The 14,227-nt window shown below is 39.0% G+C and overlaps 1 protein-coding gene across 1 annotated transcript in view; it reads right to left on the reverse strand.

Moving 5' to 3' along the window:
• Positions 1 to 14,227, reverse strand: part of SLC26A7 (solute carrier family 26 (anion exchanger), member 7) — a 189,540-nt gene that overhangs the window by 99,791 nt on the left and 75,522 nt on the right. The window contains exon 4 of the mRNA XM_006859223.1: positions 12,563 to 12,727. Coding sequence (XP_006859285.1) covers positions 12,563 to 12,727 — 165 coding nt within the window. The remainder of the gene's footprint in view (positions 1 to 12,562; positions 12,728 to 14,227) is intronic.

The following is a 14,227-nucleotide window of genomic DNA, read 5'->3' on the forward strand; positions in this document are numbered from 1 at the left end:
TAAGGAATTCAACTAAAATATCTAAACAAGGTATCACGAATTGAATTGTATCCCCCCAAATATGTGCCAGTTTGGTTAGCCCATGACTTTTAGTGAATGTGCAGTTATGTGGTGGTCCCTTATAACTGTGTGTAATCTTATGTGATAAACCAAGAAGAAGATTCGGGTGGAATATACACTCTTAATCCCACCAATATCCTGATCTGATGTATGGGAGATTCCCAAAGATGTGGCAAGCAAAATCTGTTATCTTACAAGAAATAAAAGGAGGGAAAAGAGAGCAGAGAAAGAGGGAACTGCTACTACCTAGAAAGCAGGGCCAGGAGTAGTGTGTGTCCTTGGATGTGGACTAGGAAGTTCCTAGATCCATGGAACAATTGTATCAAGACACATGGAGATGTCTCAGGAATATTGGGCCTACAGATGCTAAAGGAGACAATGAATGTTTCCCCAGAGCCCGTACTCTGAAATCAGATACCAGGTGATTTGTTTTGTGAGTTACAAAATCAAGACTGGGCACAGGTCCCCTGAACCCCATACCAACACTTCTGCCATTTTACCAATGCCTCTCTCCGTATTTTCTTCTAGTCCAGCAAACAGTATTTCTAAATGTGCCTGCTGCTTCCTTTATCCTTGGGAAATGTTGGGAATATGACACCTTTTAGAAGGGGGAATACCATGGAACTCTGGTATGGCACTGTCGATTAAGCACTGGACTATTAATCACAAGGTCAGTAATTTAAACCCTCCAACTACGCCTTGGAAACCCTATGCAGGGTCACTATGAGTCAGCACTTAACAATAACACCACCATAAAAGCAAAAAAGGTCAAGACCCTCAACAAGATGGATTTGCACAGTGACTACAACATTGGGCTCAAGTGCAGCAACAATTGTGAATATGGTGCAGGACCAACCGGGCAGTATTTCCTTCTAGTGTGCAACAAAAACAACACCATGGAGCATAAAGTCTCTGGTTTGGGTTGTTAGTGGTGGAGTTTAATGACTTCTGGGTGCTTTTCAGGCATATCAACTCTTCCAATTCAATAGCCTTCTTGTGCCTTCAACACTAGCAGCAAAACTGTGTTACTACAAGGGAATCAAATAAAACCTTCCCATCTAAAAGCTGTGTGTACAGGGACTATGACTATTTTTCAAAAAGTCCTGGAAAAATTCCGTTATCTTTTCATTTCATTTTTCTATGAAGTTTTGAAGCTCCCTCAACTTAATTCCTTCTCTCTACTCTGAATTTGGAAGGATCCTTGGTGATGTAATGGATTATGTATTGAGTTGCTAACTGTAAGGTCATTAGTTCAAATCTAGCAGCCACTCCTCAGGAGAAAGGTAAGGTTTTCTGCTCCTTTAAAGATTTATGACCTCACAACCCTAGTATCTTTTTAAACACATCTCATATTAGTTCTTTGAGACTCAAAATTGTATCACTATGTTAATTGTACATAGCATTAATAGTACAATTACAAGTGGGAAAGTCTTTAATTACATATTGCATTTTTGTCTTCTTTCTCTATATTTCTACTGACATTGGTAAACTTATAGTAGCTCCTATTGTGTGCCAGATAGTACGAGGTCTCATTACACTTGTACTCCGTTCCAGTGATACCGCCGTGGGGAAGTCTCTAAATTTCTCTGCTATAAGTAGGAACCAACTCCACAGCACACAACTACCACCACCACACTGTACCTGTAGGAAGTTACATATTTTCCCTACCAAAGCCCATTAGGGTATAGATTGTTATTGGGTTCCTTCAGGTTGGCTACAACTCATAGCATCCCTGTATACAAAAGACTAAAGCACTGCCCAGTCCTGCACTGTACTCACAATTGTTGTTATGTTTGAGCCCACTGCTGCCACCACTGTGTCAATCCATCTCTTTGGGTGGTCTTCCTCTTTTGTGCTGGCCCACCACTTTACCAAGCATGATGCCCATCTTTAGGGACTGGTCCCTCCTGATGACATGTTTGAAGTACAAGTCTTGCCATTCTCACTTCTAAGGAGCATTCTAGCTGTACTTCTAAGACAGGTTTGTTTGTTTTTACTGATAGCCCATGGTATTTTCAGTATTCTTTGCCAACACCAGAGTTTGAAAACATCAATTCAATACTTTTTACCAGCACTGTAGATCAAAGACATCAATTCTTCCTCAGTCTTCTTTATTCAATGTCTGGCTTTCACAGGAACATCAGGCAATTGAAAATACCAAAATTTGGGTTTAGGCACAACTTAGTCTTCAAAGTAATATCTTTGCTTTTCAACACTGTAGAGAAGTCTTTTGCAGCAGATTTTTCCAGTGAATTCAGGTAAAAACAATGGAGACACTTCAAGCTTCATCACATTCAAGAAGAAGATGAAAACTAATATCTCCAGACACTATGCCAGCTAACTTATCTTTAGTCACATGTTTAAGTTCTCAGTGAATACAGGTGAGCATTATTATTTCCATTTACCAAATAAGAAAAATAAGTTTCAGAGAGGTTGTGATTTTGTTGTTGTTTAGTGCCATCAAGTCTAATATGCTTGTATTAGGTTTCATCACTATGGGAATTAGCACATCTTAACTGCTAAACCTCTGGAAATCCTAGTCAAGTTGGCAAACAACCCTAATTCTTATGCCTGGTGAGGTGCTGTAAATAAGCATTAGACCGCAAAGTCAGTTTGAACTGCAAGGCCAGTGGTTGAAACCTACCAGCCACTCCTCAGAAACCCTGTGCAAGGTCACTGAGTCAGAACCAATCCAATGGCTCTTAACAACACTAGGGTTTTAAAGGCTTTTACCTCTTAGAAGCAGATCTTCAGGTTTTCTCCCAAAGCTCTTCTGTGTTGACTCTGAATCACCTTATTTTCAGTTAGTCAAGTGTATAATCAAACTGCACCACCAGGAACTCCACAGTGAATTTAAAACAGTGGAGCTGAGAGGTAGTTCTTGGTCTGTCTCATTATAAAAACTGTTTTCTCTGTTACATATATAAATAATTTCATAACCAAACCTCAAGAGCTAATGGAATAAAATCACACGATTTCTGAAATTCCATTGGGATCTTAAAACCAAAACTATTCTCTATGGATAGCAAGCTTGTATCAGCCTTAGGAGCTCTGCTTGCAGCTTCCTATGCCAAGAACACTCTTGGGCCAAGTTTTTCCATGGCTGGGTCTCTGTCATCATTTTAGTCTCCGCTCAAAAGTTATGTCCTCAGAACAGTCTTTCCTGACTGTAAGAGAGAGAAAAAAAGAATGGGGATGGTGTCTGATCTCTTCTGACTTCACGAAGAGGCAGGAGAATGAAAGTCAAAATTAGTCTAAGTCTGACTCTTACGAGGTTGTTGAGGTCACTCATGCCTCCACCCTCCCACCTTCCTTAACAATCCTGATACCAACCATCCCCCTCATGGCATGTGACTTCTCAGCTGGGTTCAATCATTCACTGCACTAGCCACACAGAACTCACAGACAATAATCGTGTTTATGGTGTTTATTAGGGATGTTAACAGGTTACAATTTAGGACTATAAATGTTCAAAACACTGTTCTTAGACCAGCTTCTTCCCAGTCATGCCTGCAAACAAATCTCTCTCCGGTCCTCAGTCAAAAGACCCTTTGGCCTCTGCCCTGTCCAGATAATGTTATAAAGGTTTTAGGGTACCTAATAAATGCCCAAGGGATACTCCACTTCACTATAAGCCTCACAACAGGAAGGCACTAGGCTCTAGTTCAGTGGGTCAGTAAACCTAGTGCCTGGGGTACCCTATTCTCCAAGCAAGTCTCCTGCCTGAAGACACTCAGCTTTCTTTGATTCGTGAGCTGTCTTGTGCTCTGGTTCTCAGTTCCACTGCTGTTGAGCCTCTGCCACTTCCTGGTATCACTGCTTTCGATCACACTCCTGGATCGAGGAGTTTCAGTGCACAGGAATCTAAAGTTCAAAGGACATGCACTATTCCTGATCTTGAGATCGCACTACCTTTCTCGAGGGTAATAAGACCCCCTCTTCCTGTTTCTGAGACAACTTATTTGACATCCACATTGGAGTTCCAAGTATTTACAATAACAACCCTATTAACAATTAAAACTGAATCATACAATCATATTATTATTCTCTCCTACTGTCTCTTATCCAGACACATCAGGAAAAAATCCTGTTTGGTTGGAGTTACAAAACGTATGGCTAGAAAAGATATTAAATAGTTCGCTGTACCAAGGAGACCACCACCACAGTTTAACAGACCCACCCCTCCTCACTCTAGTCCATAACTCTTCTCCCTCACACCATCCTGTTTCCTTCAATAACACTATCTGAGATTATCCTGTCCGCCAGTGTTTGTCTATCTTCTCCTGTCATACTTCACATCCCTCCTCAATACTTCTATAAAACTCCATGGGAACAAAAATGCTGTATCCCAATTGCATTTTGGTACCTGTTAAGTGATCAATAAATACTTATTGAGCAAATCTATTTCAGTGTCTCTTTCATCAAGGATCATAACAATCTCTTCCCTGCTAGAGATTCTGAAACAGCAAGGTTAGAATCAGCCTCACGCAGGTGTACTTTGAAAAAAGCTCCTAGATTATTCTATCAGACGGGGTTTGAAGCCTCATATTTAGTCGAACTCTTCTCCTTTGCAGATAAGGAAATCAAAGTGCGCTGTTAGCCCAGGCCTTGTTGTTTAAAGCAGTTTTCACATCCTTGGAGCTTTTACACGCTACCCAGGAGGGCCCTTTTCTTGCACCTCTAACTTGCTTTCAACTTGATTATATTTGAACCCCACCCCTAAGCAGATCAAGTACTGACTGGGGATCCCTGAAGTCATCTCGGAACCTCCCAGAATTGATGTTGGTATGCTCTATTTCTGTGGTATTTTCAGTAACCTCATATGCATGCAAAAGCTGAACAGTGTGTAAGGTAGACCGTAGAAGAATTGATTCTTTTGAGTTATGGTGTTGGAGGAGAATATTGAAAGTGTCATGGGCTGCCAGAAGAACCAATAGATCCATTTTGGAAGAAGTGCAGCCAGAGTGCTCCTTGGAGGCTAGGACGGCCAAACTTTGCCTTTCATAGTTCGGACATATTGTCAGAAGGGACCAGTCTCTGGAGAAAGATATCATGTTTGGTAAGGTGGAGGGTCAGAGAAAAAGAGGAAGACCCTCAGTGAGATGGATTGGCAAGTGATAGTATCATTGGGCTCAAGCGTGGCAACGACAGTGAGGTTGGCCCAGGATCGGGCAGTGTATCATTCTGCTGTGCATAAGGTCGCTATAAGTCGGCATGGACTTAATGGCACCTAACAACAGCAACATTGCTCTATTTCTAAGAGCTTGACATTTACCATAAACTTTGTGTTTGCCTAACCAAAAGAGCAAATCAATCCCATAATTGTGGAGTAGTTTTTGACTCAGGTGTTTGCCTGTTGTTGTTAAGTGCAGTTGAGTTGGGTCCAACTCATAGGTACCATACATAGGGCTTCCAAATAGCAGCTGTTGAGTTTGAACAGTCAACCTTATGGTTCAAATCAACCTTGTGCTTATCTTTCAGCACCACATGTTTTTGTCTATATATCATTAAATCACTAAACATTTTAGAATGGATACCATTAAGATCACACACCCCAACTCCTTCTTTCTCTTAAGATAAAACACAAAAATGGAAAAACAACATCAAAGATGTTAACTTTAATCTCAACCAAAGGCTACATTTTCATTAGCACATACATACAAAAAAGGAAGGAAAAGCACTGTTCCATCATTTTTCACATCATTATTTCCAATTTTTTTGATAAACAAATGCATCTCTCACTGGGAATAAATCCATTTGCGATTGCTTCAAGAGATAAATTAAGTCTCAGACCAAAATGTGATCTACAGAAAAGCATATTGTGTTAAATGGTCAGAGACAACCTGGGTACCTGATACTCTTCTGGACCAAATGCATACTCAAGCGTATCAAGGGCCAGGCAGCATCCAGCCATCCCTTATTTAGAAAAAGTAAGTTTCATTTGTATTCCTTGAACCTGTATTTTGCAGTGAATTGTGGGGGATGGAAGACGTTTAAGCCAGCAAGGATGGATTGCAGAAATACGTGCTCTCTGATTTAGATTTTTAAAATAACCTTTGCTACAAATGCCCATATAATTGTTTCATATCCAAATTAAACCTGCCACATTTTCTATATTCTGCATCACTGACTGAATCAAACTGCAGATGAATTTTCCTTTTCTTCCCTCTTCAACTTTTTCTCTTCATGTTTCAGGGTATATTGAACAGCCTTGCAAGTCACAATAGAAATACTGCAATAACTGAAGAGAAAATGTGGGTTTTTATAAATCACAAAAGCGTGTTCTTGATACAGAAATCCCAGAGGCCTTATGTCTTCAAAGTAATTTGCTCTCCACATCTAAACCTTATTTATACATATTTAATTGTGATCTCATTCTCTATAAAAGAAAATGTTTCATTGGCTCCAATTTCTTTCTTATGTTGCTATCCCACTGTTATTAACATTCTTGAGTCCTGCTTTGCAGCTTTAAAGGGGTATCCAAACTAGGAAGGTGCTTTGCTTGTACTTCAGGCATGAGAATGGGAATTAAACTGTTTTCCTGTTCTGAAAGTCTTCATTTTTAAAGAAGGAAATAAAAACTTACAAGAAGAGTACTTAATAGATTGCCAAGATTGCCTTTTGCTCTTGTGCTTAATGTACAGAACTGTATGTAATTATTTAGGACAGCATTCATATAAAGCCATGCCAATGAAACCAGCTTTGCCAAATATATCATAGGCTGCTACAGGCTGAGACACGGGCGCCATCTCAAAGAAACCCACATGTGCTAATACAGACTAGGAATTTTTATAATTTTTATTGTGCCTTTTGGGGAAAACATCTTTTCTAATAAAATAATATTTCATCATTTCTCAATTTTAAAAATAAAGCTAGAAAAAGTTTTGAATGTTTCCCTACTAGCTGTGAGCAGAATCAACCTATCTGTCAAACTCTTCAATCTTAAGGAAAACAGGAATAGAACAATTTAACTAGTGAGTCAGAATCCCAAGACAAAAGCGTTCTTTATAAAATGATTGATTTTGCTTCTTTTAAAATGCATTACACACTGTTTATAAATTATTAGATGTACGTATAATTATTGAGGAGAGTGTGAGGTGAATAGGTAAAAATATTTTTAAATAAAAATAAACTAAAAAACCTAATATTCCCACATTTCTAATAACTAACCTTCATTAATTAAGAAGAGAGATCATTTTTTTAAATCCTGGTGTGGCACTGTAGGATAAGCACTTGACTGCTAACTGCAAGGTCACTGGCCCAAACCTAATAGCTGTTCTCAAAACCCCGTATACAGATTTTCTAGGAGTCAGAACTGATTTGATATCATTTAACAACAATACAAAGGAAAAGCATTAGTATCTAATACACAAATTGTTGTTTTTAATTGTCGGTTCTGACTCATAGTGACCCTTTATAGGGTTTCCAAGGCTCTAAATCTTTGTGGAAGCAGAAAGCCTCATCTTTCTTCCACAGAGCAGCTAAGGGCTTGAACCAACAATCTTGTGGTTCATAGTCCAGAGCTTATCCTACAGAGTCACCTAGTTCTCCCATATGCCGTTAGTGCTGTCGAGTCAGTTCCATCTCATAGCATCTCTGTAAAGGTTTTCCCAGGAGCAGCTGGTGGGTTTGAGTGCCTGACCTTACGGTTCAAAGGGAATTTACAGACCAGTGTTTATCCTACAGTGCCACACCAGAACTATAAGATGATATAATCAAGTATTCATTACTAGCAAGAAGAAAAATATCCATTTAATGAACACCTACTATCTTCCAGTCATCTTATAAATGACTAGCAGGTGTTACCATCACCAATTTAAAAAACAAGCAACTGGAAATTGGTCATTTGCTCAAGGTCAAGGCTAGAGCTATGATATGAATTCCAACCTACATTCCTGATTCTAAAGTTCTATTCCCTGACTATCTTGCCTCTTTTTAAGAAAAAAATAACAGATCAATGAGTATCTCCATGATTATGTTTAAAACAACAAACACAGTTACCCTCAAGTTGACTTGACTCCTGGCAACCCCATGTAAGTCACTATGCTCCACAGGGTTTTCAATGGCTGACATTTCATAAGTTGCTCACCAGTCCTTTCTTCCAACGTATCTCTAGGTGGGCTCAAACTACCAACCATTAACAACTGTGCCACCTAGGGACCACACCATGGACTCTGACAAAACCAGCTGAGATCAAAGTGAGTTCAGAGAAAGCAACTGATCTTTTTATCCAAAAATAAAACTAAAGAAGAGTGTGCAATAAATAATGAACAGTTAAATTTTTAAAATGAATAACATGTTTATTTAGAAAAAAAGATAACTGGATGAAGTAAATTAGGAAATGTAAATAAGAGGGGAAATTAGGCTTTATTCTATCTACTCTTCCTAGAGAAATTGTAGATCCAAGATAGTAATCCAGCAGCTTTTTTGCATATGTTGTTTTTAAGCGCTGGCGAGTCAATTCTAACCCCTAGTGACGCTGTACAGGGTTTCTGAGGAGAAAGCTGGTGGGTTTGAACTGCTAACCTTGTGCTTTGCAGTCCAGTGCTTATCCTGCAGTGCTACGCCAAGATATGTAGACTCCAGGAATTATGGGAAGACTCATTAACAACCTGCTATATGCAGGAGATACAGCCTTGCTTGCTAAAAATGAAAAGGAGTTAAGGTACTTACTGATGAAGATCAGTATGTATGGGTTGTACTTCCATGGTACAATAAATAACATCAAGATAAACTGAGAAAAGAATGAAGTTATCAAAGATTTCATTTAGCTTGGCTTCACTCATGGAAGCAGCAGTCAAGATATCAAACAACATATTGCATTAGGCAAATCGGCTGCACAAGACCTCTTTAAAGTGTTCAAGAGCAAAGATGTCAGTTTGAGGACTAAGGTGCATCTAATCCAAACCATGATATTTTAAATAGCCTCATATGCATGTGAATGCTGCATAATGACTAAGGAAGATCACAAAAGATGCATTTGAGGTATGGTGTTGGGGAAGACTATTAAAGGTACTATGGACTGTTAGAAGAACAAAGAAATCTGTTGAAGAAGTACAACCAGATGCTCCTTAGAAGCCAAGATGGCCAGACTTCATCATTCATACGTCAGACATATTGTTAGGAGGGAACAGTCCCTGGAGAAGGACATCATGCTTGGTAAAGTGGAGGGACACCAAAAAACAGGAAGACCCCCCCCCCCAAGGAAATGGAATGGCACAGTGGCAGCAGGAATGGGATCAAGCATAGCAGTAATTGTAAGGATGTCGCAGAACTGGGCAGTGTGACATTCTGTTGTGCATAGGATCGCTATGGGTTGGAACTGACTCAAGGACACCTAACAACAACAACAGGGATTCTGGGAAGGTGCTCAAAAATCCAAGGATTGCTACTACTAGACTTGTGACTGGGTCATGTGCCCCCAGGGGAGTAAGACACAAATACTGTCGATAAGAATTTATGGACCAAGGAATGTCAGTAACATGCTCTTTACATCCTATCAGCTTCGGTAGCTTTCAAGATGGATCTATTAGAGAAGTACTGGTGTGGCAATGTAGGTTAAGCACTGGACTACTAACTGCAAGGTCAGCAGTTCAAACCTACCCGCAGCCTCTTGGAAACACTGCACAGGGTCCATAACAGTTAGAACCCACTCTTCTGCATTTAACAACAAAAATTCTCAAGTAGACAGTACCTGCAGAGAGTGAAAAGTCCTAAGAATGTGTTAATACACAAAGGATTCCAGGAGGCATTATCAGTTAGGCTTTGGGCTGCTGCTAATCACAAGGTCAGTGAGTGATTCAAACCCACCAGCCACTTGTTGGGAGAAAGATAAAGCGGTTTGCTCCTGCAAAGATTTACAGCCTTGGAAACCTGGATAGTCTTCCTGTGAGCTGGAATTGACTCCATGGCAGTGGGTATAGACTAATTCCTCCAGTTCTACTTCTTCACATAGTAGGCAAAATGATCCAGGGGCAAATTCAGATTTCCATCATCATCATCATCATCATCATCAAATGATCTAAAGCTAAGACTTGGTGTGGAGCTGACCTCAAGGACAGTTTGAACCATAAGGGTGATAGTTCAAACTCAAAAGCTGCTCCTCAGAAAGCCACAGCACTTAGTAGCAACAACAAGGCCACGAAAGGAGTTCTAGTACGGTAGTGGATTATGAGCTGGACTGCTAATCACAGGTCAGTAGTGCTAATCTACCAGTAAATCCATGGAAGAAAGATGAGGCTTTCTGCTCCCATAAAGATGTGCAGCCTTTGAAACACTATACAGGATCATTATGAGTTGGAACCAACTCAGTGGCACACAACCAATACCACCACCACCACCAAGGGCACCAAAACACACTTTCTAAATGTCCTATTCTAATCTATACATGATATAAGATTTCTTTCTTAATCTCATGCTTAGATCACCAAAATATTTGCCACTGCATTATCAGCATCCATTTGGAAACCCTGGCAAAGAACCAAAGCACCATTCTTACTTAACAGCCTAACTGGCTTGGGGTTCTTTGATACTGAAAAGCAAGAGAAACTTTTCTTTGTTTTTCCTCAACACAAAGCATAGATTCTAACAACTGAGTACTGTGCATATAAATTCAGCAACCTAAAGTTATTTCTGTTTTAAAGAGTTCCTTTATTCAACCCATAGTGTTTGACCTAAGACTGAGATAAAGTAGCTTGCAGTTTACCTCTCAAGGACATAAGGTGAAAAAAAAATTTTGCAATCACACACAAAAGCACTTTAACAGTATTTTTATACATGCTGTCACCAGAAAAACACACTTCAAAAGTCTAATTTAGGTCCCACACCAGCCTAGGATCAGCACTAGACTGCAAAGTTTGGCAGTTCAAACCCACCAGCTGCTCCTTGAAGCCTTATACAGGGTCACTATAGGTCATAATTGAACAACAACAACAATGAAAGGAGTTGCAAGGTCAGCAGTTAAAATTCACCATTCGCTCCTCACAAACCCTATACAGGGTCACTGAGTCATAGCACGTAACAGCAGCACTGATAGGAGAGAGAATTGTGTATGCAGAGGTGAAGAAAAAAAGCAGTTGTACTAGTAGTCATTTCCTTAGATGTGCCGCACTCACAAGATCCCAATTCCCAGCCAAGAGGTCATTAAAGCAGAAGCCCTTATTTAACACACTCAGACTGTGGCAAGCAAATGTCTTAGCCAGCCACTTGACATCTCAAAGCTACTTTGGTTTGCTTTTGCTTAAGCTGGAGTTTACGTTGTTTCCAAGCCCAGATTTTAGTGTTCTTGCTTTGGCTTTAAGCTTCCTTATGATGAATGAATCACTGCAGGATATTCATTTATCCTAAATCACAACAATTCAAACCAGCTTTCAGGTCTGTGTTGACAATGACTATCTTGACTAATTACTTCAACAAATAATGAAAGGAGTATATATTTAACTATATTAAAGTGATGAGTTTTAAGACTTGTAATGACCAGACCTGGAAATTTTAAGGTGAGAGTAAACTGTTAATTTATACAATTTTTCAAGGTTGAAAATTTGGGAAAATGTTATACATTATTAACCCAGGAGTCCAGGTGTGGCACTGTAGAAGAAGCACTCCACCTGAAGGTTGGTTTGATTGACAAGGTCAGCAATTCAAACTCACCAGCTGCTCCTTGGAAACCCTATACAGGGTCGCTATGAATTGGAACTGACTCCACGGCACGTAACAACAACAATACCATTATCATAAATTTATTCAAATGAAATAATCAGTGATGCAGGTTGTAATATGCACATTGAAAAGCTCCCCATGAGGACATTAATAATTATGAAACTCCAGAAACAACCTAAATAACAAGGAAAAATATAAATAAGCCGTTGTTTAAGAATGGAAATACTCTCACTAATTATATAATATCAATGTTACATCAAATACATCAATGTTCTTAATCTATACCATTATAGTAAACTAAGTAAAATAAAGTCAGGTTGCGCTCAATGAGTTAGTTAATAAGAAAACCATTTTCTTATAAAAAATCAATAGGAGTTCCTGAGTAGTCATAGATTTTAAGTCAACTTCAAGAAGACATAAAGAAAAGTAGGCTGGTTTTTAATAACTAATCATGTACTATAGGAACTCCAATGACCAATTATGATTAGATGTCTGATTGGATCTCCATACCATGTTCACAACATTGAAAAAACTGTGGTAGAGTTGTTAAAATGGACAACAATCACAGTAGGTGGCTTGCAATAGAAACTAAACATGTCTGGCTCACAAAAATTCATTATTTTTTCCAATAATGCTCTGTATTACCTCATATACAATTATTCAACATAAAGAATGATTTCTAAAATTAATAGATATCACTCCATTAAGCTAGTTTCACATATGAAATCACATTCAAAATATCCTGAAAGACTTTATTTCACCCATACACTACAAAAATCTCTGTATTGCAAATAAATTCCACATTGTTTGCATAAATAATGACCAAAGCCTAAGGACAACTCACATAAAAGAATCCAAGTGGTCCAGATATATATGGCATTTTCATTCCCAAGAGATACTTGACTTGAGAAGTCACAACGTGGGTGGCAGCTCCAGTTGTCATCGCACTGATGACAGGCTCTGTCAGCAGGAAGGTGGCACTACCCAGTTGTAGGGCAAACATGGCCAACTGAGAAAACAAAGTTAGAGTTAGAGGCTACTTCCCCCAAGGTCTCGAGGAATTAATATAGGAACATTGTTTTCATTTTTACTTTCTACAGGCACTGAGAAGTGATGTGAAGCAAATTTCTTTAACCTGATATACATATTTTTGAGAACATTATTAGGTTCCAAGACTTTTAAAATGTTATTAGTATTGTAAGTGGCTCAATTAAAATTGTTAGCATAATTATTTTTATTATTAACTTATTTTTCTTTTTTCCTATCGACATATGTTATAAAGAAAGGGAAATATACTCCAATTGTTTAATATATGGTGCTCTCCAGAGAAAAACTGTACCTTGGGAGAAAAAGGAAGGGACAAGATACTACACCTAGAATGCTCGAAACTCCAAAATCAATGAGGGAAACAAAACAAAAAACAATCCTTGATTTTTTGTCACAGGTTCTGATAAATGGAAATATACTATTTTGACCAGATATACTGTCAACCAGCTTTTAAGTACTAATATTTAATATTTATATATCAGGAGTTCCTTGTATACTGGGAAGAGAAACAGAGGAAAGAGATGAAAGAAAAATAGAAGAAAGACATGTCTTAAGAAGTTCAGGAATTGATAGAAAAATAATTTTTCTTAGACTTTACTTCACTGCTTCTAGCATCACACTCAATTCCCAAACCATTTCAGAACCAGACAAAATCACTAACTCTGAGTAGATGCTGTGCATTGAGCCCTGCTGGGCAAACAGCAAAAAAAAAAAAAAAAAAAATCAGAATTATGTTCTTCACTCATGTTTTTCTAATGATAAAGAAACACTGACTTCATACAACTATGTGAACTCGTTGTAGAAATTGCAAAAAGTTTAGTTCTACACTGGGAAAGGAGTCCTGGTATAGCACTGTGGGTTAATGCGCCAGACTGCAAAGCCGTTTGAACTGCAAGGTCGGTGGTTCAAACTCACCAACTGCTCCTTGGAAACCCTATACAGGGTTGCTATGTGTCGGTACTCACTCTACGGCATTTAACAACAACACTGGAAAAAGGCAAACTAAGTAGGTCATTCTGATACAGCCTCTCCACGCGTCAGTGACATCACTAGGATTGGTGTTACCCAGGGCAGTAGCTCATGCAGTTTATCTTCTCTTCCCATGGACCATCTCCCACATCAGACTACACGCTACACAGTCTTTTTTTTTATTCCGTGCCATCTGACTCTGTTTAGGGTTTTTGAGAATAGCTAGTGGGTTTGAACTGCCAACATTTCTTATCCTACAATGCCACATCAGGCCCTATCCAGAGTCCTTAGTAATGCTCATTCTCAATCTTAATTATAAAATTTGTTGTTGTTGTTAAGTGCCGTAGAGTAGATTCTGACTCATTCAGACCTTTCTACTCCCGTAAAGATTTACACCCTCGGAAACCCTGTACAGGGTCGCTATGGGTCGAAACCGACTCGACGGCACTTAACAACAACAACAACAGTTGGAATAAGTATGGTGAAAGGGTAC

Source organism: Chrysochloris asiatica, unplaced genomic scaffold (genome assembly GCF_000296735.1).
Source record: "Chrysochloris asiatica unplaced genomic scaffold, ChrAsi1.0 scaffold00031, whole genome shotgun sequence".
Taxonomy (NCBI): domain Eukaryota; kingdom Metazoa; phylum Chordata; class Mammalia; order Afrosoricida; family Chrysochloridae; genus Chrysochloris; species Chrysochloris asiatica.